Genomic DNA, 27,993 nt, shown 5'->3' with positions numbered 1-27,993 from the left:
TATCGAATAAGGTATATAACACATGCAAAAATAACCATAGTGCTGTGCTGTACAATGATACAATATATTTATTGTAGTATTACAACTATTTCTTCGCTACATGTTTCCAAAGGAGTCTTTTTTAAGAGCACAGGAAGTATTGTTTGTGGACTCGAAGGACCTCTGGATCACACCTTCTCCGGGAAGAACTCGTCGTACGGCACCACGTTCGTGATGCCCACGATGATCTGCTTGGCGACATCGCCTATGGCCTGTGCGAAGTGCGGGCCCAGCTCCGAGTTCAGCAGCTGCCAGTTCTCGTTCAGGAAGGCGTTGGTGGACTCGCCTGCCGGGAACACGGGCGCTTGTCAGGCCGAGGCCTCGCGGAGAGCTGCGCTGTGTTCGCGACGTCCGCTGTGTTCGCGATGTTCGCTGTGTTCGCCGCGCCATGCGACGTTCGCGACGTCGGAGAGAACGCATTCCGTGGGATTCGAGAGACGATTCCGACGATGATTATATTCTGCCGGCTCTCGCAGTACGGGCACGTAAAAAAAAAAAAAGAAATGGTTACGTCAAGTTAAAATCTAGAAACGAAATAATTTGAACCATTTCATCATTTTTTATGAAGCAGTTGCTTGTGAGGACGATACGAAATTTATGAATAATTTCAGAATAAATACAACTCAATTTGATAGCATTCCTTTGAAATCAAATCCCAGGCACTGGCCTGCGTATCCGGCCTTCTAAGGGCTTTGCCGTCGATATGACTATTTAAAGCACAATTCAGAGAAAAATTAAATTTCATAAAAAGCAAACACTGAAGTACGGTACATTTCCGCGCGAAAAAAAATTTTTTTTTTTGCTTATCAGCGACGTTTATAAAAATATCTGAGAAGCAAACACCCGGCGACATCGTCAGAATCGCCAACACATCGAACACAGCTCTGTGTGGCCAGTGACACCTGAGATGCAGCTGGCTATATTTTTTTCTCGCGTAGCGAACATTGCGAACATAGCGAGCATAGCGCCCTGTGTGGCCGTAGCTTCAATAATTGCTGCTTGCTGCTCGCATGCAGGTGCAACTACCTCGGCCGCGACATCCCTTCCGGTTACCGAAGCCTTTGTCGCTGCTCAAGGAAATCCAAGCCAGCTGGCTAGAAAACGCGTCGGAATTCACTTGTGGGTTTTTATCAATCAAATTATTGTGTGGGTATTTCGTTCTTTAAGTTCTTCCGAGTTAAAATCTCCTTTAAGTTTATTACAGTCTAGAACCGACGAACAGTTAGTCCGTGGATACCATTCCGTGAAAGCTCACTCAGTGTCGGTCACTCCAGACGATTTTAACATACTAGGCCATTAGCTGAGAAGAGGTTACTAATTTACGAACGTTAAGAATTGGCCGAGGGGCTTTTTTATCATTCTATCTGGCTAACTTTAAATAATTGCTAAAACGTCATCCGGTGCATAAATTTGATCGTTCCATTTTGCGGCCATTAGCTGAAAAATAGGTAACCGATTGATTGACTTTAAAGACACTAAAGTTTCTTAATCATACCTGGCTGCCATGATCTGTACCCATGTAAATTCAAGTTAGTTGGGACTGACTACATCTTAGCTTCTAAGTTGAGGGCTACTCCGTGGGAATGATAGCGTGTCTGTCGTGCTCTGTTGCAGCCAACTTCAAAAGCGACTAACGACATGCCAAAATTCGAATGTGGTCTTAACTTAGAAGCTTAGAAGCATATAATGTGACTCTAGCCACAAAAACATATCAGATTTAGTTGAAACTTCTTTTCTTGAATCTGTGTATTCATGCAGTTTTTCTGAATTTGAGTTTCACTGTTTTCAAACTTGGTTTCACTAATTATCCAATAAGTTTAGTTTATTCCTTTGGTCATAGATTGAAATAAAATCCACTGATTTACTGTCCAGTAAACGCCTCTTAGTAGAGATTTTTAAAGTTATTATTATCAGTAGGATATGACCCCGTCAGTAGTATACGATCGGTCACAGGATACACCTCTTTCAATGAAATTTAGCTACAAGACTAAATGGCTACAAGGCTCCAACTGGGTAAAAGGCTACGAAACTACGAAGCTACAAGACTACGAACCTACACGGCTGCTTGGCTACGAAGCTACATGGCAGAACTGTGATTCTAATCACAGATTTACAAATGCACTAGATGACGATATTAAATAATTTGAGAAAAAAAATTAATTTATATAGTGCTGAGCAAGGCTAAATTTTTAATTGCAAAAATGACTATTGTATTTGGATTTTAATCCATAAAAAAGAATAGTCCTAAAGGTTGAAACAAAATTACAAGATAAATTATTCAAGTTACACCTACCTAGTGCTTTGTTGCCATTGAACAAGTTGTCCAAGTGCCAGACCGTGTTCTTGGTTTTGTAATTGAATTTAAAGTCGTCTACATGCATATATTCCAAGCCATCTTCTTTTTTTACCAGGCTGATGAGAGTGTTGTAGAATAAATTCACGTTGCCTACGACAAATCAACACACACCATTAGATACACACACTATTAGATATTTTTTACGTTCAAAATTGTTTTATTGTTACAAAATAATTACACAAATTTTATGAATATATTTCATTTATTTAGATTTAATTTAAGGAGTGGAGGAAATACATTTTTAATGTTCCAAACTATTGATGTGGCTGTATGACCATTCACCTCAGATTTCTAACAAACCTTCTAGCATTGAATTGTTACCTTATATATGTGTATATATGTATATGTGTATATATTTATATACTATATATAGTTTTTGTGGAATTTTTTTAAAAGAAATGGTGTGAAAAAAAATTTCTTTCCCTTTGGCTTTTGGAGTGACATACTCATTACTATTCGTTTGGTAGAACACTAATTTTTTTCAATAAAGTGCAAACAAGGAAAAGTTGGCCTTTTAATTGGAAAATTTTAGACTGTTTTTATGGCTGCAGCTGGAAAATGGGGTAATGCGAGAAACACACAATTCATGACCAATGCGATGTTGATAATGAAGCGGGGATTAAGGTATCTTCGACATGAGGCCAAGAAGAAATGAAGGGCGGTGAGACGATAATGGAGCAGAAACAAAATTAATGTTGATAATCGAATATTTCTACAAATCAAATATCTTCATTCGAATAATCTATATATATATAATGAAAATGGTCTTCGTTTGAGGCTCAATCACGCCTAAACCACTGATCGTATCGACATGAAACTACCACCATTCGATGCGAAATTTTTCCTAGATGGTTTATGGCTATTTATTTTTTGAATTCTAACGTTCCTTCATTTTTTTATTGCTGTTTTACTTTTATGAACATTTATCCCGCTAATAAAAACAAAAGACAAGCGTTTTCTCTTGATTCTTTTGTTTTCATGGATTTCAACGGAGTTTACTAAACGGATTGTGTTCTTTTACATTCAGCTAAGAAGCCACAGCGAAGCGTGGCAGGGTACAGCTAGTTGTAACATAAATATAGTTCATCTATTCTCGAAATTTACCATCTAGTGGTGACACGATTGTTAGAACACCTGGATGATTAAGTCAAACAAGAATATATTAAATTGAAGCGGTCTAATCAATTGACAATGTTCAAACATTTGTGGAACAAATCATAGATTCATTCATACCTATTGATAATTTCATTAAATGAATAAAAATAAAATCATGAAATGACTGAAAGCAAGTAACGGTCTCTTAATCCACTTTATGGTAATTTTGATGATAAAATTAATTTATTCATAACGTACCACTCACCGGCTCAGGGCAAAGTTTTTAGTTCAAAATCCAGGTTCGTCATACCGGTAATCGAACCCGTGTCGTTTTCATGGGAGGCGAGTTCTACGACCGCTCTACAACCTAAGCAACTTCATGGCCCTTACATATAATCAATTGGCATTTTAACTTTCAGCTACGTACAGTTCATTTAAGTGGGTGACTAAGACATCATCTTGTACCCGACTGTTTTCATGTCACTCTCAAAGCCTCAATGATTGCATTAGAGCAATCTGTCTAATGCACCTACACTGTTGTTTTGTTTTTTAAATGGAAAATTTATAAATTTGTACAGTTACATGAAAACAAGTTTTCGTAGTAACACTGGGTTTGAATTATTACCCGGGCATTTATGCTTTTTGTTGTCTCAATTCCTTCAATTTACAAATTTATTTGTAAACCTTTCCCTGAATAGTTTTCCAGTATTAACTCCACACATTAATAAGCATAATAAAACCAAAAAAATTTTATTATTGAATATTAGATCATATTTTTTGTGATTTAAAAAAAAAATATGCTTGAATAAAATATGAATTAAAATAAAAACTTATAAGATAAGAAGTACTTAGAATTAACTAAACTAACATATTTAATACAAGCAAAAATAACCATAGCCATGTGTTGCACGAAGTTACAATTTCTTTCGTGTAGTATTACAAACTATTTCTTGGCAAGTGGTTTTCAAAGGAATCTTTCGTAAAAGTATAGTAACTACCTATTTTTCTGTGATATCACTGTCAGTTTCAAGGGTCCATACATTTATACGTTATTGCTTTGTTTGGCTATATTGTTCAATTATAAACTGCACAGTGGACTAAGGAGCTGTTGAATCCAATATGTTTACTTTCTATTTCTAAACCCTCCCTCTCAAAGTGTCTTACTCATGTTCAGCGAGCCGTCTCCTTTCCCGACGATGGGAACCGCCAGAATCTTCCCGTCGATCTCGTACTTGAACGTCAGCCAAATATTCGGCACGTCCGCTGTTACTTCGACCTTCTTTCCCTTCAGGTCGTACCTGCGAAAAAATTTCACCCCGCGTTCAATTCTTACGCTTTCTCGAAGGCGAGTGGTTGATGGCGGGAAGCTTTTCCTTCTGACAAGTAGGGCTATGAGAAATGCGTCGTAATTTTATAAACGACACAAAAGCGGCCCGTCTAGTCCGAGGTGTATCTGTGTTAAGGAAGCGGGATGATAAGTGCGACTCTCGCTGGTGCTTCTGACGCGGTGTCGCCTCTAAGCGCAAGGATCTGAACCGGCGCGCAGTCTTCTCGTCGTCACAGGATAACTGTGAAATTTCGAGGGGTAACCATAGTATATTAGATGGCGGAGAAATGAAGATGAAGGTGTAATGCATGGCCCTTCGGTATTTTTAAAAAAAATTTGTACCGTGTTTTTCATGTCTAAGAATTATTCAGAAAAAAAAAAAACGTTTTAGCCCTTTTCACTCTTCTTAAAATACAGTCTGAAAACGAAATACGGAAATAGAACTATCCATTCACTCTCCGCGCATTAATTTCTTTTCGTAAACAGATACCACTCTGATGTCTTGAGCAGTTTCTAAATCGCATGACTTCTTCTGAAGCTCTGCACACTGTGTGCCTAGGTAGGCGGGGGCCTTAAAGTATATTTTTTGTTTGTATTTTGTTCTCATCACTTTATATCAGGTTGTTTAAATCATTTCTTCCATAAGAAATTAAATCAGACCAGAAGTTAACGCAAATATGTAATATAGCAATATTTGGTTTAAAGGAATACACGTTGTAACCAAATGTTATATTTTGGCTTTAACGTACTTATTAGGATTGATTGCTAACTACCCTTTAAACGAGGCTGATTATTTTTTGTAATAATATTGTGGCTCGCATTTGGATAAAACAGGAGTTGTGAAAGATTGGAGAAATTTTGACTGTGTTTAAAAGCTTAATGTGTAACATTTCTTTCACCGCTGGCTCTGATTAGTGAAATAAGAACGCAGCTACTTTACTATAGATCAGCTAAGGTCATTAGAACTAATCACATAACTCAGAACTTCAAACGTTTAAAAAAATCCGCATAGCCTAGAACTGTAAGTTAGAAAAATTATTACTTAAATATACCTTTCGGCACAGCCTACAGGTGTAGGTAGATTTCGAAGTACCTATTGATTCTGGAAATATTTTGGATAAAACCTTTAAGCTACCGGAACATTTTAAGATCTAAATGTACATAACACATTTATGTTCTCCAGTATTACAAAATTATGGATTAAATATTTGCCCATATTCCATGCAGCGAAAATATTACGAATAATTTTAACTCAATATACGCAGCATTCAATAGTTAACAACGCAGCATTGAATAGCTTAGAACGAATTTCGTATCATATGCGAACTTTGGGAATTATTTAATTTTGTTGACCTTCAAACACTATTTTCATCTCTTGCACTAATGAAGTGGTCGTATAAAAATTTTCTTTGCACTAAGATTTAAGATAATATTAAATTGTTTAAAATAAATTCAATCGAAATTGATACTAGAAAGTATTGATTTTTTTTTTAAATTTTAACCCATGTTTTTACGGTGATAATTCTTTTCATCAAAAACTGTTTCAGTCAATGTTTTAGATGAAGTTTAGGAATCATACAATAAATTATAACGGATATGATAGTATATATATTTTAAAAAGTAATGATAATTTTTTACTTTCAAACCTTGTTATTCCCACCCCTTGCAGTAATGGTTGGGTAAACAAAAATTCTTTTAAGAAACTTTTTTCTCAAAATTTAAACTGTTAAACAAAAATAAGAATGAATTCGAAAGTGTAACAGGTAAGGAAGTTTTATATATTTTCTCATTCCAAAACCAGGTTTATTTCAACCCCCTACAACAATGGTTCGTCTTATCAAAAATTGTTTGAGACAAAAGTTTAGAACAAAATTATATGATTTACAAAAATTTTGAACGGATTCGATAGTTTATTTACTAAGGGAATTGTGAATTTTTTCAATTCTACCCCTTATTTTTTCAATCCCCTGCATGAATGGTTTGACTAATAAAAATTTGTTTTAGACAAAAGTTTTAGATAAAAATTATAATATTAATACAAAATTCTCACGAATTAGATTTTCCTAAGAAGAGAGTTATGATTTTTTTGTATCCTTCAACCCTTGTTTTATTCAACCTCTTGCAGTTATGGTTGGTCATATCAAAAAATTATTCAGAAAAAAAAATTTGTAAATACTACTTAAAGTTATAATACTGTTAAACGGATGTGATATTCTTTATATTATGGGGGTTTCAGAAGTTTTTCTGTTTTTCAAAAAACCTTCCACATTTCTACCCCTTTGGTCGGATATTGCTCATTAACGAACTTGATTGAGATTTTCCAATACTATATTTTTTTTTATCAGTTTGGAAGTGATTTGTGAAATATTGCAACAGTTGTCGTGTCCACAAAAAGTAATATATATATATATATATATATATATATATATATATATACACATACACATATATATAAAATTTTGAGTTGACGATGGTTTTGGGGTCTATGAACCATGAAACGAAAAACTATATAAAAATTTTCCGTAAGTCGCACCATGGCAACGGCTACAATATGTAGTATTTATTTTAAATCTACCAAAAAGATGTAATTTTGAAACATGCAACGCCAAAACACATACCTTAATAAAGTCACTATTTGAAAAACATTACTTAGTACTACCACAACAATGAAACACACCACTTATAAATTTCATAAATTAGAAAATTGTCCCAGTACCTACAATAATTAAAGTTATTTGTAAACTGTTCCCTGAATAGCTTTCCATGCATTAACTGCGCACATTAATAAATATAAAAAAAAAGTTGTCAAATAATTGAATAGTTATTTATCTTTTCCGTGGTTTGAAACATTATGTTTGATTTAAAAACAACTAAAATATAAAATTATGCACCAATTTTCGTAGGACATACACATAACCCAGGCAAACGGTGTGAAAGATCCTGTCATTGCAAAAAAATCCAGTAGTCTGCTTTATTATCATTCCCTATGTTTTGGGGTGCTGAATCCGAATCAGGAGCTATCCAATAAAATGTCCTGGTGCGTTTTGAGATATTCACAAACAAAACCGCTAAATTTTCGCTGATTTAGCTTATAATTTCAACAGAATATGTAGTAACGAAAAACGCACTCTCACTGTTTTTAAAGTAAACTATATGTTCCACAATTTGAGCTCAACGGAAGCTCTGTACGTCTTATAAGTCCCAAGATACAACACTTTTTAAAAAGGGTAATTTTTCAAAAAAGTTAAATTTTAAGTTTTGTGTCAAATTTTGAGTAAATATGTATTGGGAAACGTACTGATCCTAAGAGGAAAATCGTTAGGAATGAAGTTTCAGCGCATATATTCAACTTCAATAATTCAAGAATATAACGACGCATGTACACCCAATGGTAGACTCATTTGCAAAAAAAAATGTAGACTTTAATTTTTCACAGTTTCCTAGGCCTATTAGAGTAATATTAATTATAAGTATGCTATAATATATTATAATAAGGAGTTGAGTTATTAATGTATTAATTATTTTAAGATACTATTATAGGCCTATAAGGAGTAGTTAAAACTAAGGTAAAATGTGTAGATCGAACTCCTGAAGTATTCTTCAACATATTCTGTTGTTTGGACGCCAGGTGGTCGTCCTCGCGGAAGGGGAGAGAGGAGAGGACAGTTGATCGTCGACGGGAGGGAAAATTAAGCGCCAGTGCAGCCACCAGATGGACACAAGTGCTACCATCCATGTCACAAATTATTGAAGCATTTGAAACATATTGTGGTGTGGATTTTGGATCTTCTGAACACAGCTCATAGATGCCAGGGAAGCAAGAGTTACGAAATACAACAAAAATGCCTGCAAAATATTGGCTTGGTTGGAGCAACACCCAACTTTCCCAGGAATGGAACAGCTCATATGTATAATTTCAAGTGTTTCTACTCTGATGGCAGACACTATAGTAGCCGGGGAAACAGTACATGTGATTGATGGAGGCTTCCTGCTGCACTGTGTAGTGTGGCCAACTGGTCAGATTTTATCCAACATATGTGACACATAAATCAATTACATATGTTGCTACCACACCTCTGCGTCTATCATTGTATTTTACGGATACTGTGTATCATCTACCAGCACCACACTTGTGGAATGCTCAAGGAGAGCATCAAAAAAGCATGCCGTTGAAGTGGTGTTCACTGAATAATGTCGCCAAAGGACTCTCAAGAAGACTTCCTGGCAAACAAATGCAAAAACATCTCATGATTTCAATATTGAGGACGGAACTAAACGAGGCCAAAATTGTGTCCTATCAAGAGGAGGAGAATGCTGACAGACTGATTTTCACCACCGCCATCTCATTGTCATCTTATCACAACACAGTGGCAGTTGTAGGGGATGATGTTGATCTCATTGTACTGTTGATAGGCATGTCAGCTCCAACCAACGTCTACTTCCTCAAACCAGGGAGAGAGAACCCTTTCTACATGGTTTCATCCTAACACATCATTAAATGAAATACTGTCTCAAAAAATCGTCTTCTTGCACGCTGTAAGCGGATGTGCTACTACTTCTGCTTTGTTTAAGCAAGGAATGGTGAAAACCTTGAAAACAATTGGACAAAAAACCCCGACCTCAGCCTTACGTTGCTGTCATTCAAAACATAATACAAAGACATTGATGTCGAGACCATCTTCACAGCTGGCGAGAAATTTATAGCTGCCTTGTGCGGAGAAAACAAACAAGTGCCTCTAAGATGAGCTGCGGTATAAGTCTATAAGTCTGCAGCTTGTAAATATGCTTCAAACGTGGCCACTCTCCTACAACTAGAGCTGCAGCACACCAACATTTTCTGCGCGTTTATGTGTAAGTGCAACTGGATGAGCCAGCCAGTTTCATGGGGGGAGCCGGAAAAGTTGGGGTGGAGGAGTACAAGCAACGGCCTGTAGCTCATTACTTCCAACCAACCCCCTGAGCCCGAAAAGCTCCTTCAACTGGTTGCATGCAAGTGCAAAAAAGGGTGTGACACGGCAATGTGCAGGTGCAAGAAGGCTGGGCTGTACTGCTCTAACATGTGAGAGCCATGCGAAGCATCCTGCAGCAATTGTACATGGCTATGATTTCTAATAGGAAGAAGATCTAGATGACGAACATATTCCAGAGGTAGATTCGCAGCCAAGGCCTTTTTGGAATGCAGGGCTCTTCTGTACCCAAGCGCGGCCAAACAAGACTTTGTTAACCAGTGTTTTTGATGTGTTACATCTTATTTGTCAGTGTACGGAGAATGGTAGGAGTAATTTCATGAATGCAACGGAAGTCGCATGGAATGGAAATGTGTAACTAAGGAGCTGCTATCTTGTCGGAATGTGCAAACTAAAGTTCACAAAGACAAAGCGAAACTTTATATTATTATTTGCTATTCAATGAATTTTAATAAGATGACCAGTATTTTAAAAAAAATCCTTGTCGAAAATCAGGTTTAATGCAGAGGAGTAGTATTTTTTTCAGGCCTTTTTCACCTTAGTTGTAGCCATTCCATTATATAGTTTAATTTAACATTTCGGTCTGCTAATCAAATAATTCAATAGTCGACGTAGCTGCTCTGGCAGTGAATCCTTGTGGCGTGTGTGGAAACAATGAGTGATTTGCGTCCAGAAATGTAGCTGAAAACACATTTGGCATATATTTATCACGCGCGGCACTATTTTAAAGAATTTTACATTAAATTTATTGTCTAAGTTTTGTATTATTTGTGTATTTGCTCGTTACCGAGGTTCAATGTTTCACATCTCTGGCGAGTAATAAAGACCGCTCATATAATTATGTTATACATAATTAAGTAAATAAACATTAATATTTTTTCACTATAATTATAATTTTACATTTGAAACACAAAAATAATTTATTTAGCTAAAAAAGAAAGCCCGACCTTTCAAGTAATGTAAATGGTTTATATCAAATCATTCAAAATGCAGATTTCTCATTTTATTTTTATTTCTTGCAAATTGAGTCGACTATTGGGTCTATATGCGTCGTTTTGTGCTAGAATTAAAGTGAAATAGATTTTCTACAGCTTCACTCCTGACAACTTTGTTCGTGGGATATGTGGGATATGTGGCTCAAATTTTGACCCAAAGCTTAAAATTTCATTTAATGAAAAAATGACCAATTTTTGAACTGCTGTATCCCGATAACTATGGGACGAACAGAGCTGTAAGTTAGCTCCAATGATGGCACATTTAGTCATTTTTAAACGTGTCGCGAGTGAGTTTTTCGTTACCACATATACTGTTGAAATTATAAGCGAAAAACAGAAACAAAGTGCTAATATTTTTTTTTGGGGGGGGGGGGGGGGGGAATATCTGAAAACGCACCAAAAATGTTGTCGCATAACGCCAGATTCAGATTCAGCACCCCAAAACACACAATGAATGACTCTGAAGCTGACTACTGGATTTCTTTTTCTTTTTTTTTTTGCAACGTGAAACAACCATTTGCCTGTATTAACGGTTTATTCTCGTAAAACTATAGCCAACTATAGCCTTGTGTTGCACAAATTAACGTTATGTTGTTTGAAGTATTACAAACTGTTTCATGGTCGCACAGGGTTTGAGAATGAATGTTTTGTACAGGTACAGATTCCACGCTCCGCCGGCCGTCCCGGCCGAGAGAGAGAGAGTCCGCGCGGGCACGCACCGGGCCTTCGTGAGCACGGCATGCTGCAGCCCGCGGATCTGGATGTCGCGCAGCACGATGTCGATGCCCGTCGGCTTCTTGTCCTTGTCGGGATCCTCGATGCGGATCTCCGTGATCGCCACGGGGTCGAGCACCGGGATGCCGTACTTCGGGTCGCCTGGAAGAGATCCGCGGGACAACTCTGGACGGGTGTCGCCATTTTTCGCTTACGAGAAAACTGAACAGGAGATGATTAACACTATTTTAGATGACTGGCACCGGATGAGCTGTCCAGATTGGTTTTCTTAACTAGGCCTTGAACATTTTCTGAACTAAATAGTATGTGTATCCACTCTCAAAATGTCCGATTTTTACGGACCATCCCAGAAACGTGTCATTTTCTCAGTCTTCTGGTAATGGACAATTCAAGTACCATTCTAGTTCACGTAATGAAACTCAACCTAGCCAAAAAATACAGTTATACAGTACCTCAAACTCACGATCACAGAATAAAACGTTAGGAAATCAGAATCAGTCTCCTCGTTGACCTGTCTGCCAACTCGTCTACGACAGCAGTGCCCAACGGACGCTGATCGCCGATCGGTCCACGTGACCCCTCTGACATCGTGAACGGTACGTTCCTTGAATGATTCATTCAATGAGGAATCTTGATTTGATGCAGCTTTTTCGGACATACACCATTGCAGTTATGCACTGTTTGTCATGGAAAAAAATTCTAAAAAATATATATATAAAGATAAAAAATTCACAGAAAACAAGACCGAATGATCTGATGTCGGACGAACGACAAACTGCAATGGTGTATGTCCAAAAAAGCTGTATTAAATCATGAATGGTGTGGACAGCGGCCTGAATTCGCCCTGGTCCAAATACATTGGTCAACTTGAACTTTTCGTCCCAATCTGTGTCTTTTGGTAGCATAGAAGAAGAACACTGATATTCGTGGTTTCTGACGCGGAAAAACACGGTGCAGAGAACTTGTTGGACCCCGATGCTTTGAACGCGCTCCACTTGGTGGCGTGCGGCGCAGGTTGAACCCTGCCGTGCTGCAGGGATAGGCGGGTCGCGGCGGTAGGGACCCGCCTGCGCCTGACACCACCCGACTTGCTGGCATCTAGTGAGGCAGTATTTGGGCAAATCAACGGATTTTCAGCTCATTTTGAAGTGAGTAATAATATTTTTGTTTCAGTTTATTTAGATAATTGTCTTTCTGTCTCTTTCTATCTCTCTCTTTCTCCTGTTTTACCCCTTACAATATGATTTGAATTGCCAAAAAAAGTTTTACATTTACTTACCACGTGTACAGAGTTACACGCGCTTTTTGTTTTGAAAAACCCGCGTATTCTGTACAATTACAAAAAAGTAACAGTAGCATTATAAAAAAAATTTGCTTTAATACAGAATATCCTTAACACTTATACTGTGGTCAATGAACTTGGGAATTTCTCCCACTGCCGATAGATGGAAAATAATGTTAAATACGATCCGAACAATAATATTGTTATTTTTTGTGTTTGTCGCCAGGCAAACCCAGCGTGTAACTACACTCAGCAGAAAAAAAAACTGGACACTGTGGTTTTTCCTTATAATTCTTTTAAATACGATTTTTGTTTTTAATTAATTCATGTTAAGAATTATATTCTTTACATATTATTTGAACAATGTCTACCATAAACAAATAACTTGTATTAATAATACTGTACAAATAAATTATAGTGGAAAAAATTAGAAATCAACACATTTTATATTGGTAATTCTTCTTTTTCTTCATGTTTCCTGACAAGGATGGCCTTCTTATAACTGGTATTACCTTTCTCTTGCACGGCGAAGGGCGCTAACACTATCAGGCATAGAATAAAGTACATTTTGAACGTGCTGCACCAGCACAGCATCCCATTCTACACGAAGAGCAATTTGAGGATTTTTTAAGTCACTAGGAGGAGCATTACGATGACTAACACGTCTCCTTAAATTATCCCACAAATGCTCTCTCAGATTCATATCGGGATACCGTGCAGGCCAGTCCAAAACGGTAATTCCCACGTGCTCCAATTATTCGGTGACAATTCTGGCGGTATGTAGGTGTGCATTAACGTTCATCAAAATCAACTGATCCTCAATAAATGATGGGAATGTAATATTAGCCTCTAAGAGCATCGTCATCGTTCTCCTAGTGACTTAAAATCAGCTTCAAATTGCTCTTCATGTAGAATAGAATGCTGTGCCGGTGGAGTACGTTTTAAATATACTTCTTCTATGCCTGACAGGGTTAGGGACCTTCGCCGTGCAAGAAGAGGTAGTACCTACCTGTTATTATGAGGTCAGTAAACCTTAAGAAAATGAAAAATAATATATTTAAAATGTGTTAATTTCTTATTTTTATCCTTTATATTTTTATCATTTAAAAATCGTATTTACTTATTATTAAGGAAAAATAAGTGTCCGTTTCTTTTTCTGCTGAGTGTTTATATCAGCGTATAGACTTCAGCCTGCAACGTACTTAGCATCTTCCCTACCTAAATCCCTCTCAAATACACTTAGTTTGTAGTTAGTTTAGGAGAAAATAAATAAATATTCAAATGTTATTAAAATGTACCTAACTTATTCGATTCACTTCAAGTGATGACTCCCTAGGGTGTTTTTTTATAATATTCGATTAAATTTTGATTAATTATTTTTTTTATAAATTTTAGAACTTTTTCATTAAAATTGGATAATAAATAATGATTTTCAAGATGGCGGCAATAACGGCAATTGTAACGGTGACGTCGTAATTAAATATGTCATAAGAGGCTTTTTTAAGGCTGTATATATGGATGCTTAAGCCTTAATATGTACATTTCAAGCCGCTGGCATTTTTAAGGACAAAAAATGGGAAATTTTCTCTCAAAACGGAAATTTTTCCCGTGAAATCGGGAAATGTTTATTTTTCAAATTTTATAAAAAATTTGGCGGAATTTTGTTTCCAAAGAACTGGACATTTTGGTAGATTTTGGCGAATTTTGGTCAAATTTTGGGAAAATTGTGAAGGTCAATGTAATGGTCAAGGTCAAAGGTCAAGTTCAAGGTCATCCAAGAAGGCCGCCGTGACGTCACAATCCAAGAGGGCCGTCAGTAACAAGCACCACACCCTGAACCCTGTACCCGGACCACCATTTACATACTCCTAGTATACTAAATTATTTTAATATTAATAATTAATAACAAATAATTATTACAAATTGTTTTTAATAAAACATTGTTTATTTATGTTTATATAATTATTATTTTTATAATTTTCCAGAACTGAATTTATAATTACGTGTGTGATCATGATTTTGTGTAAATTCATGATATAACTATCGTTAATGTGGTTTATGGGATTATAGGTTTTATACTAAGTCGATCAGTGTGAATTCAAACATATTGAGAACCTAAGAAGTAGATTACTGTTTCAATATTATCATGAATGAAGAGTATGAAATCGTGTGTGATACAGTTTTTAAGTAACCGTTTGTCTATAGCCTACCTTGAGGAACTTTACTTTTATTATATTATTCATAGAACAATCAAAATTGAATTTAACCAAATGCCTGGAAAAATCTGGTTTATAGGATTTTTGTTACACTAGATTTTATTGCCTTATGTTATGAGTGGTATTATAAAAATTAAGAAGTTTAAAAAAAAGAGCTCTCTGTGTACAGGAAATTCAAAACTTTACACCACGCAAATACGTGCTCTGAGTTGATGCTAGTGTTAAAATATAAACTGAGATTAAATTTCTTAGTAATATTCCAAACAAATTTTTAAACGGACAAAATATTTAATAAACAACTAGCATTAAATATACTAAGTTTTTATTTAAACTAATAAGTAAAAACAGGAAACTTTGGGACAGCATAATTTGTAATACACTCCATTATTACAAGTGTTTCTGACACAATTAATTTATAACCGTCCGGTGCCAGGAAAATTCTAAACTATATTTGAACTGTCCTTAATATACACACGTCTACATGGAAACAAAGGACTGCTTTATTAACTTAGAGAACATCGCAAATTTTTTAATGCTTTTAAACTCAGAATGCATTTTAACTTACCTTTAATAAGTTGTGGTATTGCTTCAATTCCATGTTTCAGTGTGCACTCGTCTAAATTTGGATCGTTTCTTGAGCAAGGTTTCAAGTATGGAGCTGCAAAAGGAGAAAAAAACGTTAACATAAAACAAATAATATGGTATTGTATTATTTTATTGACTAGACACTAGAACAATACCAGTAGACACTGTATATTATAAGCAAAAACAAAAAACGTTACTCAGTTGACCCTTATTTTCTGCAAGTATTTTTAAGGTACTACTCAGTTGAAGCTGGAATAAAAAAATGGGGGGGGGGGGGGGAGCTATACACATGGTTGCAATACAATGTGTAAGCCTAATATGGATGGAAAGAAAAATTGAATTTATAGCACAAAATAGTTAGTGACTTTCAATGGAAAGAAAATTAAACATAAAATTGTTTTCAAACTTTTATTTTGTATGAATTTAGTTTGTTTCGTTTTAACATGTATACTATATTTATTTGCATTGTTAATGATTTCGATAAGGCTGAAAAAATTAATCCTTTTTTTATAAACTTTATAATATTAATGTATTTGTACGTGTGTTGAATTGTAACATATTTCTCACCGTGTGTATTTTTAATTGTATGTTTATGATAATAGTGGGTTTTTTATATTTGTAGTAGTTTTATGTAATTTTATCTAGGTTTTATATATTTGTTTCAATGCGTCATTTTGTAAATGGCCCTTAGCTGTTTAATGGCACATGAAACAAAATAATAAATAAATAAATACAAATTTTCAGTTGCTGTTAGTAGTGTATGTTGGCCGGTACCGGCGCAGTTTCAAGGTTGTGGATCTTGTAATGTGACTGAAAAATTATACTAATGGTGTAATTCGACACCCCGATTACATTTTTACATTGAAACTGAAAAAAAAATATTTAAAAATTATTAAATTTTATTTTTAAAAAATTTATTTCGTACTCCTTGGAATTTAGAGATCTGGGTTCATTCCAGACGGAAAAATATTTAAAAAGATTTTTTAGTCATTCCTATTTGGAGTCATACAGCATACTGACCCCTACCACTTTGACCAAGAAATGTATTATTTCCGCCCTTTTAATGTCATAGCAGACATCAAGGAACAGCGAGTTTAATTTCGTCGGCTAGAAAGCACTACCACCATAATGATTTTTTTCCCCCGCTAAAGTGCAGTTTTGACAGTCACCAGATCGTCAACTATTGTCGCGTCCATCAACGTGTCAGCCACTTTGGCCACCATATTGAAATTGTGTAATTTGTTCTCTAAAAATTCGGAATGATTTCTAAAAATTATAAAAATAATTTCATATTAATATTATGATTGTTTCCATGGCTGTTGTCCAATGTAAAAATAATTTATTCTTAAAAATACTAATTAAAGTTTTATTTTATTAAACATCACTTAAATTTAAAATTTTACCATAAAAGTAACATGTTCAAGTAATGAAACGACACATTATAACTATTCAAATTTACAGCATAATTTCTACAATACTACATGTACAAACATACACACATTCACAAAAATTTTAATAAACATTTTAGATTACATTTAACATAACATCATCTCCTTAACGTATATCTCCACATTTATTGTTGTGCCGTTCAAGGCACTGTATACCTGTAAGACCCGATTTCCGAGGTTAATTAGCGAAATATTTAAAGCTCAGTTAACACACACAACAGTAGTGTGCAGCATAGCTTTCATTTGTCAAAAGCAAAATATCGAAATTGTTTATTCTTTCTTGTTTATTTGCTCGAATTTGACACCCCTTATTATTCTCATTTAGTACATATACATTAACTGACACTCTGGGATTGTTTTACTTAAAATGTTTTATCTAGTGTATTGGTGGTGATAGTCAAATTACTGTAGTCATACGTATTCTCTAAAGCATAAAATCTCTTATGACTTCCCTCGAAAAGTCTTGTCAAAATACACAATTTAATACCAAACTGATCGTTTAAGTTCTGAGAGTTGACTACCACTCTTTTGTTTATGATCAGCTCAGGTAAAGTAATAAATGATTATTTCTGATAGTATTGAGGCTAACTATCTCTGGTTTGTATTCCTTAGCACATATTCTTGTGATTACTCTGACTGTCAAAAAGTGAAAATACCATATCAGACCACAAAAACTTAAGGATTGGCATTGTGATTCGTTAATCGTCATGGCGAATGCAAGACGAATCTGAAATTGAATTCGTTTAAACACAAAGGGCATATCGGTTGGGATCATCAGAATCCTCGAAATGAGAACTTTCTCACCTTTCAATTTTCCTTTGAGTATCATCGCGTGAATCACATTGATCATCAGTTTTCTTATCACTAAACGCGTTCCATTGCATAGTTTTGTTTGGTTTATATATCGAAGCATGATGACTACCGAGACAACCTTCAGTTGTCAATTGTGCGGTGGTAAGCCAGGCACATCCAGGGAGTTTAAAAAATCAGTTGGATAGTTGTCTTCGTTTGTTACACAGTCAATAGATTTGAATTAATGCAGAGTACCAACGATTTGATTTTGAATTAAGAAGTTTAAGTCATCCACATCTTTGTTCTTAGCCACCAAAATTGCTCGCTCACTCAACCATTTGTTATTTTTGTGGTTAGGAATGACGTTCGGGAACACTTTGTTGATGAGCTCGTCTTTCGATCATAAAAAATTTCAAAAATTCGAAGAAAATGAAAAAATTCCTCTCGATTCGTGGACAGGAACATGGCTATTACCGATAGTCAGCAATTGCTTGGATAAATTTTCAGCAGATAGATCTTTCAGCAAAGCAACTCTCATATTAGCTGCCAGCTGAAGTTTCTTCACATATAATGATTTGAGGCAAGCGTTTATTTCATCGGCAGCTGTCGATCTTGGAATGATTGGCAGGGTTTAGCGGAAATCGCCAGACAGTAAAATCATTGCGCCTTCAAAACATCTCCAGTTATTGCGCAGATCTTTCAATGTTCGGTCAAGTGCTTCCAATGCGCGTTTGTGCGCCATTGTTCATTCGTTCCAGATGATGATTTTAGATACTACTAAAACTTTGGCCATTGCAGAGTGTTTTGCAATGTTACATGTCAGTTGTTCAGTAGTTTGAAGGTTTAACGACAATTTTAATGCTGAATGAGCCATACGGCATCCTTCTAACAATGTGACCGCTATTCCAGAAGAAGCAACTGCTACCGCAATGTCGGATCTCTCACGAACAATGGTCAAAATCAATGACATGAGGATTGGCATCCCTGTTCCACCGGGGGCATCCAGGAAAAATAAGCTACTATTTCCATCATCGATTGCCTTCATTAATGTATCATACACTTTCTTCTGTTAGGGGTTCAACAGGGGTACATTCGTTTGAACTGATTGGTCTAATTCATGTCGATCATATTCACGTTCAGTTTCCAATTCTCGATTAAATGCGTAATTCATTCTACGATATGTCGCTGGCATTCCTAACCTGACAACAAACTGCCGCGCATGAGGTAACACATGTCTTCAATCAAGAGCAAAGCCTGGTTATGCATCTCCTCATTCACCTCAATGTTTTGGATTTATTGAACTTACACGAATTCGATGTAAAATATCTTCAGACATGTTATCCTTGTATTTGTTCCACATGACACGTGGATTCGATGGGAAGCCTGTCGACATGATGATAGCAAATAATGTGCGTATCTGACTTGGAGATGCAGAAATAATTGCTTTAGCGATTGTCGTGTCCCAATGAGTATCGTTTTCAAGCAAATTGAGCTCTTGACATGCAGCACGAAATGTTGTGCACACTATACCATTAACAGTTCGTAGTGATTCAAATGATGTTGGCCCATGAACATTCACCAGCAACAACCTAAAATAGAAGCATTCATCATTCTTCAGATGAACTGTGTAAATACGACCAAGAGCATCAGTAGAACGCACATCAGGTTGACCAGGAATCGCATCGCCTTGCTTCCGACGTTGAAATTTCTTTTATGAAGCGTTCCAATTGTAATAACGTGGCATCTCCGAGTTAAGCAATGTTCGTGCAAACGGATCGCTTTTGCAAATCGCAAAGAAACTGGTCAATGTTATCGCTGGAGGTGCTTCAGCATGTTGAGCCAAATTCTACGCGGTGAAATAAACTCGTTGACCATTCTCCAGATGCACCACCAAATGTTTAACAGTGGGATGAAGTTCGTGACTAGAGAATGAAAATATACGCCATATCGCCTCATTGTAGTTCACATATCGACCAACTTGATTGCGCGTAATTTCATCGTTGGTATTGGATGTTTGGATACCAAAAACAGCCATATCGCTGCCTTTCGTGATATATTCTCAGATGTATTTGATGAACTTCACCGAATTGCGATACTCAACGTTGCAATATGTCTTGAATGTTTTGGAAAGTAGTGGCGAATATGGATGTATCCAACTGTTGTCAACCACGAAATTGTTTCCTTTCACTTTCATGAAATTTCAATAAATTTAATTAATTTTAATGATAAAAGTAAACAATAAACCACAAAATGAGTAAAAACAATTGTCCCAAACATTACAACGACAAACGGTTTAGAGCTTTAGTTTTTCTTACTCTCTCTCTCATAGAAAAGACTTACTCTCTCTACTTTATTTGTTAGAATAGCTTTGCGGCTATTGCTTAGCGGACATAGAGAAATAACACTCACAGTTTGTACGTCTGTAACTTTGTATGTCTATGGCCAACCTGCGTGACATGAGCTCTCAACTGCGGAATATGGCGGGGTTCCAATCCAAATTTATTTATAACTTTTTTTTAAATTTTACCAATATTTAAATAGTTATTCTGCTAATCGGGGCGGAGACGAATCCAAAAAAATCATAGATCATTAAAATTGGTTCAGCCGTTCTTGAGTTATAAATAGGTGGTGTTACTAACCCGACTTTGTTTTATATATAGATTTGAATATTCAAGCTAGTAAATAATTTTAATACTACTTAAAAAATCTTCTAGAATTATCTTTTTTACAGCTACGGTTAGTTTTGCTAATTGCTCACTACTGTGGCTTCAACCAAATACTATAAAATTCTTAAAGTTCTATAGTATTTGCTTCAACTTTAGAACAGGAACCACTCCATAGACTAATACGTTCATGATTTTCATGTCTATTATTTCTCTCTTCGCCATCTTTCTGCGACTTAACAATAATTGTGTATTACAATTCCCTTCTCATTTACACGGTCTTGTGGTTTCATTGTTTACTTTTAAAAAAATGATTTTGCAAAACGTTAATATTTGTTACGCACATTCTTACATAAATTAAGACATTTTATTGACATTTTAAAATGTTGCTGTACTCAACCCTTATTTGTGTACTAAATTGGATTGGAGACTTTCGTGGGAAACCCTGAAATGGTGAGTGTTTCAAAATTTCTCAGTCACATCAACTCTCTCCATAGCAATTCTTGTTCGCAGAACGTGTGATACGCCCTTTCTGCAGTCACGCGCAAACGCAGAAAAGGAAACGGGTCACTTAATAGGAAAATATTAACGTTTCGATAACCGTATGCCGATTCCACACAGTTGGGAAACGTAACAAAAGGCAACCAATGAGATTCGTTTGAACATTTTGAGGCCAACACAATAAGTATTAAGTTTTCGGCGTGTATGAAAATTAATGTTTATTTTCTGACCTAGTATTGTAACACAAAACGTGCGGATATTTAACATTTGTAGGCCGATGGTAATTAGTGAAGCTTAAAGAAACTTGATAGTCACGCTTATGAAACATTGATTAACATGCCAACACACAACTTGGTATGAATCTACGAATATTATAAAAATATAGAACAAGGTAAATGATATAACACTGGTCGTATATAGGTATTTGTGTGTTTGAAATCATTTTCGACTTATTTTAAAACGTGGCTGCTACCATGGCCAAATAGGTACTCGACTTTCTGTTGGCCGCTCGGAGTAATATAAACGGAAGAGTATCCTCTGGAGTGCCACTGGTAGATAATACGTTTTTACTACGTTTACTTGATCCGTGCCCGCTTCTGTGTCATTATACAACGGGATTTGATATGTAGTTATGTTTCGGATGTATTTTTCAGAAATATAAATTAGCTACATATAAACATTTAGTATACGTAAGTGGTTTATGAGTGTTAAGTGGAACATATAATCTCTATCTATTTTCGCTCTAGACAAAATCCCGGTATTTCTAATAACTTTATCTTCGTATTAGTTACAAAGGGGTTTGGTATGCTCACGGTATTGAAATTGACATATCCGAATCGTTATAAATTTTAAAAATTATAAATATTTTACTTCAATTCTTGTACAAAGACGAGAAACGCTAATGCCACCGAAATTTTAAAATATCAGACTATGTGAATTTCCTGACTTATTATTGTACGAACTAAATGTCAGTACCCATAACACATTAGACTATTAATACAGAATAAATTATCTAATGTATTGTTGGTGCCATTCAAATGTTTCTGCAGTACGTGGAACTGTTATAAACAATTTTTTTTTAATGTCGGGCTTTAACGTTAGGAGGTGGGAAAACAAAAATGCTACTTTTGAGTGCTAATAAAGTTTCTTGGCTGTCCCAAAAAACAGCGTTTTCAAATTCCTGTTGGATTGTAAAATACTCAGTAGGGGGTAGGCAATGAATACAAGGTAAATTACGGTATAGAAAGTATTTAAAAATTAAAAAAAAAAACACATTGACAAAAAATTATTAAAATTGTTACAAAATGTTAAGTTGTTTTCAAAACCCTCAAGTCAAACGATTTTTCTCCATTTCGTCATTTATAATTACTGACTACCAGTATCTAGCCAAAAAAAATGATTTTGCGGGAATCCATATTTTCACCATATTAACGTATTGTTTCACTGGCCGTCAGCTGCCGCGGAATCCGGTAGGCCACGGACTCTTCCCACCTACTCCCAGCGAGGGACGTGTGCCATTAGCGGCCTGTCAGTCACTGCCTACCCCTGTGCCCCGCACCGCCTGCTAGAGCCTAGGAGCGCAGGCCCGGGCATGGCCTGGTATGTACCGCCGAGATGTCTGGAGAGTTCTGTGATCGTCGGGGGATGGGTGAGGCCTACGCCATCTGGTAACGGACACTTGTGACGTCAAACGCGGCGTCTGAGTGTTTCCACGCCTGACCAGGGACGCTAGCACATTGCTTCCGAATGCTTCCTCGCCTGGCCTCCGCGGGTGTGAAACACCCCTCCCCCCCCCCCCCCAACCCTTCTTACAAAATATTAAAATGTGCAAAACAAGCAATGATATCGTCAAACATTTTTTTCGAAAAATGAGAGTGTTCGACCATGGTTGCGTAATTTTCTGTTTCAAGTAAGTATAGAAGAAGATTTTAATGATATACCAAAAGCAGTCAGCGTGGTTCCATAAAAACGTTAGGCCAACATCTCAATATATGTGTCGCTACTGTGGCATTTCATTCACTAAAACCAAAAAATCTCGACTCCATGAGAAAGGCATTTGTGCAAAGTGCCATTTGCGGAAAATGCATGTTACGACAATTGCGGATGTCAGTTTGTACGAAATGATAAAGTAAAAAAAAAAACACATCAAAACCTGCGAATGTATACTTTTTTCGTCTACTGAAAAAAGTCAGCGTTTGTACCGAATGTATGTGGAATTGGCATAAATAATCACGCTTAGACATCTATATCGTCTTCATTGAAAAGTAATGAGATTCTAATGTTGAAGAAACGGAAACAATACATCGTACTACAGTAAGAAATTCATAACAAGTTTCCTGAGATCAGTCATGAAGGATTTGATCTTCCTACAGAATTTACTGATGGATTTTCTGTTACTGATGCTGAAGGTTTTAAATAATAATACCGGAAACCATGACAAGGACAGCTTTACATAAAATGAGAACAACATATACGAATTTGAAGCTTTCAAGACAGTAAATTATGTATGATGAAGCTCTGAAATCAAGTTGGTAGTCCGGTCAAATTAGAACAAAAAAATAGTAGTGAAGTTACAAAAATTCGCACCCAGCTGAAAATTGGTAGGATTGTTCAAAACACCATTACATATAAATGAAATCTAAAAAAGTCCTCATCGATCCGATACCTGGAAAAAAATTTACTCGTGTCAAAGGTCACAAAAACATATTTTCGCGTTTATCTGGTTCTCTACAACACTACGAACTTGGCACTCACTCTCCTTTAAGGTAATTTTCAAACTAAAGGTTGCAGCCCAATATATTCTGGCTTTGAACTTGATATTCTACAAGTAATTTTATTAAAATACTGCCCATCTTGTTAGAAATTAAAATCATAAACGGTTAATACTGTAAAAGTTTCTGCACACGTTAGACATTATACTTCTATGAAATTACTAAAATATTAAACTGAAACATTTTAAAACACATATTATAACACTAAGTACGTGTTTGTAAATTTGTTTTGGCTCAAACGACTGAAATCAGTTTGTAGCTTCTTCCTACAAACAAACCTTAAACTTATTTTGTTGATTAAACATTACCATTTAATATTGTTACATTATAATGTTATTTAAAACATATATTCCCAGGAACATAATTTGAACCCTGGCCCTTCTGGTTAACAAGCGCGCATCGTACCACTAAACTATTGGAACAGTTTGAATTTAGGGGAGAGACTATATTATCAACACCATAATACCATTTTCCTAATGTATTTCAAAACTTGGGAGTACTTTTTTACGATAATACGTTTGATATGTAACCTATTTTTTACGAAATTGTTATTGTCCCACATGTCCGTTCATCGACTTCTTTCCAATTGCACGAAATTACTCCTAACAAATGCTGTATACCGATAATTAAAGTTACAGGTTCGTTTAATAATGTGGTTTGAAAGAGTAAATTTTCCTCATTTTCTGAGTGAGAGGTTTCCATAAAAGCAAATAACCCAGAGCTATTTAAAGTCTAAGGCCGCCAGTGGTCTCCCCCATGCCCATTCAGCTAACCGGCAGTTGCATGAATTAAATCCCTTCTTCTATTACTGACTGGCTTCAATCAAAATCTGCCACTCTCAGCCTGGGGACCTTCAATCACCCAGATTGCCCAGGATCCGGTCGAGGATCTATCCATCGTCTACTAGCCGCCCAGGACAGTTCCACAGCCCACTGCGTCAAGTCGTCTAAGGGCTGGGATCCCTTAGACCGTTCTTCCGGAGGGAGCACCCCTTGCCTGTGCCAGCGTAATTCGAGCTTGACGTAACCTCAGCGGATTCGGGATCAGCACACACAACTACCAATTTTTCAAGGCATTTGTTTGCTACCCAGGCCTTTTTCTTTAAACTAGTGACAACCTGCACCATGCCCTAGAACAGGGGTCACCTCGGCATGCCTCGAAATTCCTACCACCTACTAGTACAATGGCCCAGCGAGGTTACAGCCAATTAAGGGCCCAGTTTGGCCCCAGCGCAGCGTAACAGGATGGCACCTGGTCCTCACTATGTCCATAGCCTATTATTATCCCACTTGTAACAGAGGCGTTTGAAACCTAAAGGCTTAGAGGCTCGGTAGTATAACTTCCATTATTTTCCTATATATTTTTCATTTGCATAGGCTGTTTCCTTTACCATCTCTGATGCCTAAATGAGTATGCATGAGGCTGGGGTTCTCCCAGGAAAGGGTCCTTGGTAAATACCCATGAGGCCACGAGGAGGCAGACATTCACAATGGGTCAATATTTTCTCATCATGCACCCTTTCCGTTGACTTGTCGGAATTTCTTCTCGGATACTAGTACCGACACCTCGGGCGACTGGCACTTACTCCCATAGGAGTGTAACGTGCTGGATCTGGCTGGCATACGGCTCACTGAATGGGCAATACTAACACCACCCCTGGAGCGTTGGGGAAATGGATATTCCATGTCATCGCAAACTTGCAGGTTACTTGAGGAAGCCATAATGAGAGGCTGAGGCAACACAATCCCAGCATCATTGAACACATAATTCGTAGTATACTTAACTGGTGATAGAAAATTTGTGTGTTAAGATAGTATGATTGTAACTACATATTCCCATAAGAAAAAAGGTATTACTTTAGTTTTACCTTTACGTAACACACAATAACAGTCCGAAATATCAATATAACATTTTTTTTTACTATGGTACTTTGTGAGACACACAAAAACGTTTTGTTTTTTTGTACTTGTCTCGTAATTATTATGCAATGTTTAGGAACTATTCTTTTTACAAATAAATTATACTATTAATCGAATTACATGTACGAAGCGAGTATTTTACTAAATAATACCTTTTTTAATAATTTTTTTTTTTCAATTTTATCGCACCTTGTTGAAGAGAGGCATATTCAGTAGTTAATACATTTATATCACGATGAATGCATGATGCACTTGTTAACCTAAGTTCTATATCTCAGTTAGCGTTGCTCTGGCAGCAAAGTGGACAAACTCAAAGAAAACCCTCATCCTGAGGGTACCGCAAGGCGCCGGCCCGGATCGGCCTCCAGACGCGAAGACGGCTTCGGCCCACGTCGCCGCCTTACCCAGCTTGAGCGCGGACCCGACCGTTGCCAAGAGCCCGACCAGCAGAGACGCGGCGCGGAACATGGCGGAGCGAAGGGGATGGTCCTCGGGCGACGGAGCTGCGCTGAAGAGTGGTCCTCCGGCGGCCGGGGGAAGTCGTGGCCCAAGGTCGGGGACAGGCTGTCCCGGCGAGAAGACAAGCAAAGCTGCTCCGGTCGTAAAGCTTTCCCGGCGTTTTATAGTCCTCCCTGGCGACCTTTTACGCTTGTTTCGTCACCTTCGCTGCGAACGTTGCAGAGTGTATGTTTTATGGGGCCTGAATTGTTGTGGGGCTTTGTGATGGGATGATAAATACTGCACTGGTCATAAAATATTAAATAAAGAGACGCCTGTATGCATATGTACAAATCGGAAAACTGTTTCCACGTTTTTCTTCAAATAAAATTTTTAAAAAAATAAGAAAAGACGTACGTTCATATTCATAATCGCTAAAGAATCATACAAATTATTAAAGAACGAAATTTTTGCTCCAAATTCAAATTTTTTTCTAGGAAAATGGGAGAAGGAAGTTAATTTCTCTTCTCATTTGAAAATGCCTATGGGCTTTGACTGTTTGAAAGCTCTGTGGAAGTCCCCTTACAATCATTGGGAAGGAGAATCCTTTCAAATGTGAACATTGGTCTTAGAATCATTTTCGCAGCCGGTATGAATTATGGATTGTGCTTCGTTGTAGTGTGGTGTGTGTCTTCTATCACACAAAGACATACACACCTAAGTCATACGGGAGGAGGGGGAGTGTGGTAATCATCCGTAATATGCCTGAATTGTTGCCTTTGCGTTATCGATATGTTCAACCACAGGTCGCGCGGCAGCGTTTTCACGTTATCTTTCGTGAAGTTAAGTTAAAAGTTAACGAAACTTGGAAGTTGATGCGACTTTAAATAACGCAAAGGTGGCTTAGGGACAGCCAGTCATAGCAGAGCTGTGTTTATTTTGATTTTATCTATGTCCGGTGGTGCGTGTGATGATGGAATTTGAAGGTTAAATTTCGTGTTTGTGTGAGATATTTCAAAGTAATTAAAAAAAACTAAATACTATGTATGCAAAGTAGGCAAACACATATTTATAAATATTAGACCTACATCAAGCATGCCAAAGTTATTAAACGTAACAAGTATTTTTATGTAAAAGATGGATTTTTAAAATATACATCCAAACGTATGACAGATTAGCTTAGCTTGTATATCGAGTTTTAATGTCTTTTCCATTACTCAAACTTATTCGGTAGCTCTCCATATCAAAGACACTCATAACGTTGTCTTTTAACTTCAATTTGAATTGAGTTACCGGATTCGTTAAAAAATTGACCTAAATTTACGCAAAATTTAAATAGCGGTTCCATATTAACCTTGTTGTGAATTGAGCTTAAGGTGATAGTATCTTATATTATTTTGAACATGTGTATAAATATATAGCTATAATATAGGTTTTTGTTCATAATTTTAAATAAATTCATAATATTACTTTAGTTAATATTTTATGAAAGATTATATCAAATGAAATACATATATTTAATGCATTTGATAAACTTCAATGCCAATTTAAATTTCAACCCTATCTTGTACAGAGAACGTGTAATCTATATATGTACCAACATATATAAAAATCGATATATGTATGTTCCCTGTGGACTCCAGAACGGCTGGACTGATTTTGATGAAATTTTCAGGCAATCTTCAGATTAGCCCAGCGGATGATCCTGTAAAGTTTGGTAGCGATCGGATGAACAGAAAAAAATATATACCTATATATTGGCAATTTTGTGTCATGTTTTCAGTACAAATTAATACAAAGTTTGATTTTTTTTATATATTTTTTTATATTTTTGAGTATTCACAATTAAAAGCGAGATTAAGGT

The 27,993-nt window shown here is 36.4% G+C and overlaps 1 protein-coding gene across 1 annotated transcript; it reads right to left on the bottom strand.

Annotated features, from left to right (window-relative positions):
- Window positions 1-43: 43 nt before the first annotated feature.
- On the bottom strand, window positions 44-26,280 carry LOC134531805 (circadian clock-controlled protein daywake-like). Its single transcript, XM_063367747.1, has 6 exons — window positions 26,096-26,280; window positions 15,578-15,670; window positions 11,499-11,655; window positions 4,655-4,788; window positions 2,333-2,485; window positions 44-325 (listed from the first exon to the last, which is right to left on the bottom strand). The coding sequence occupies exons 1-6, from the start codon at window positions 26,157-26,159 to the stop codon at window positions 168-170; spliced, it is 759 nt and encodes a 252-aa protein (XP_063223817.1). The 5' UTR covers window positions 26,160-26,280; the 3' UTR covers window positions 44-167.
- Between the last annotated feature and the right edge of the window lie 1,713 nt (window positions 26,281-27,993).

This window comes from Bacillus rossius, chromosome 5, assembly GCF_032445375.1.
Source record: "Bacillus rossius redtenbacheri isolate Brsri chromosome 5, Brsri_v3, whole genome shotgun sequence".
NCBI lineage: Eukaryota > Metazoa > Arthropoda > Insecta > Phasmatodea > Bacillidae > Bacillus > Bacillus rossius.
This window is presented reverse-complemented; position numbering and strand designations above follow the sequence as displayed.

Bases quoted from the DNA above. Each gene is read 5' to 3' on its own strand.
- LOC134531805 (XM_063367747.1), bottom strand. From the start codon at position 26,159: ATGTTCCGCGCCGCGTCTCTGCTGGTCGGGCTCTTGGCAACGGTCGGG. The intron at 15,671-26,095 runs GTAAGGCGGCGA...CTCCTTTTGCAG, and splicing joins CGGGTCCGCGCTCAAGCTGG to CTCCATACTTGAAACCTTGC. The intron at 4,789-11,498 runs GTGCGTGCCCGC...ATTTTTTCGCAG, and splicing joins GCCGTGCTCACGAAGGCCCG to GTACGACCTGAAGGGAAAGA.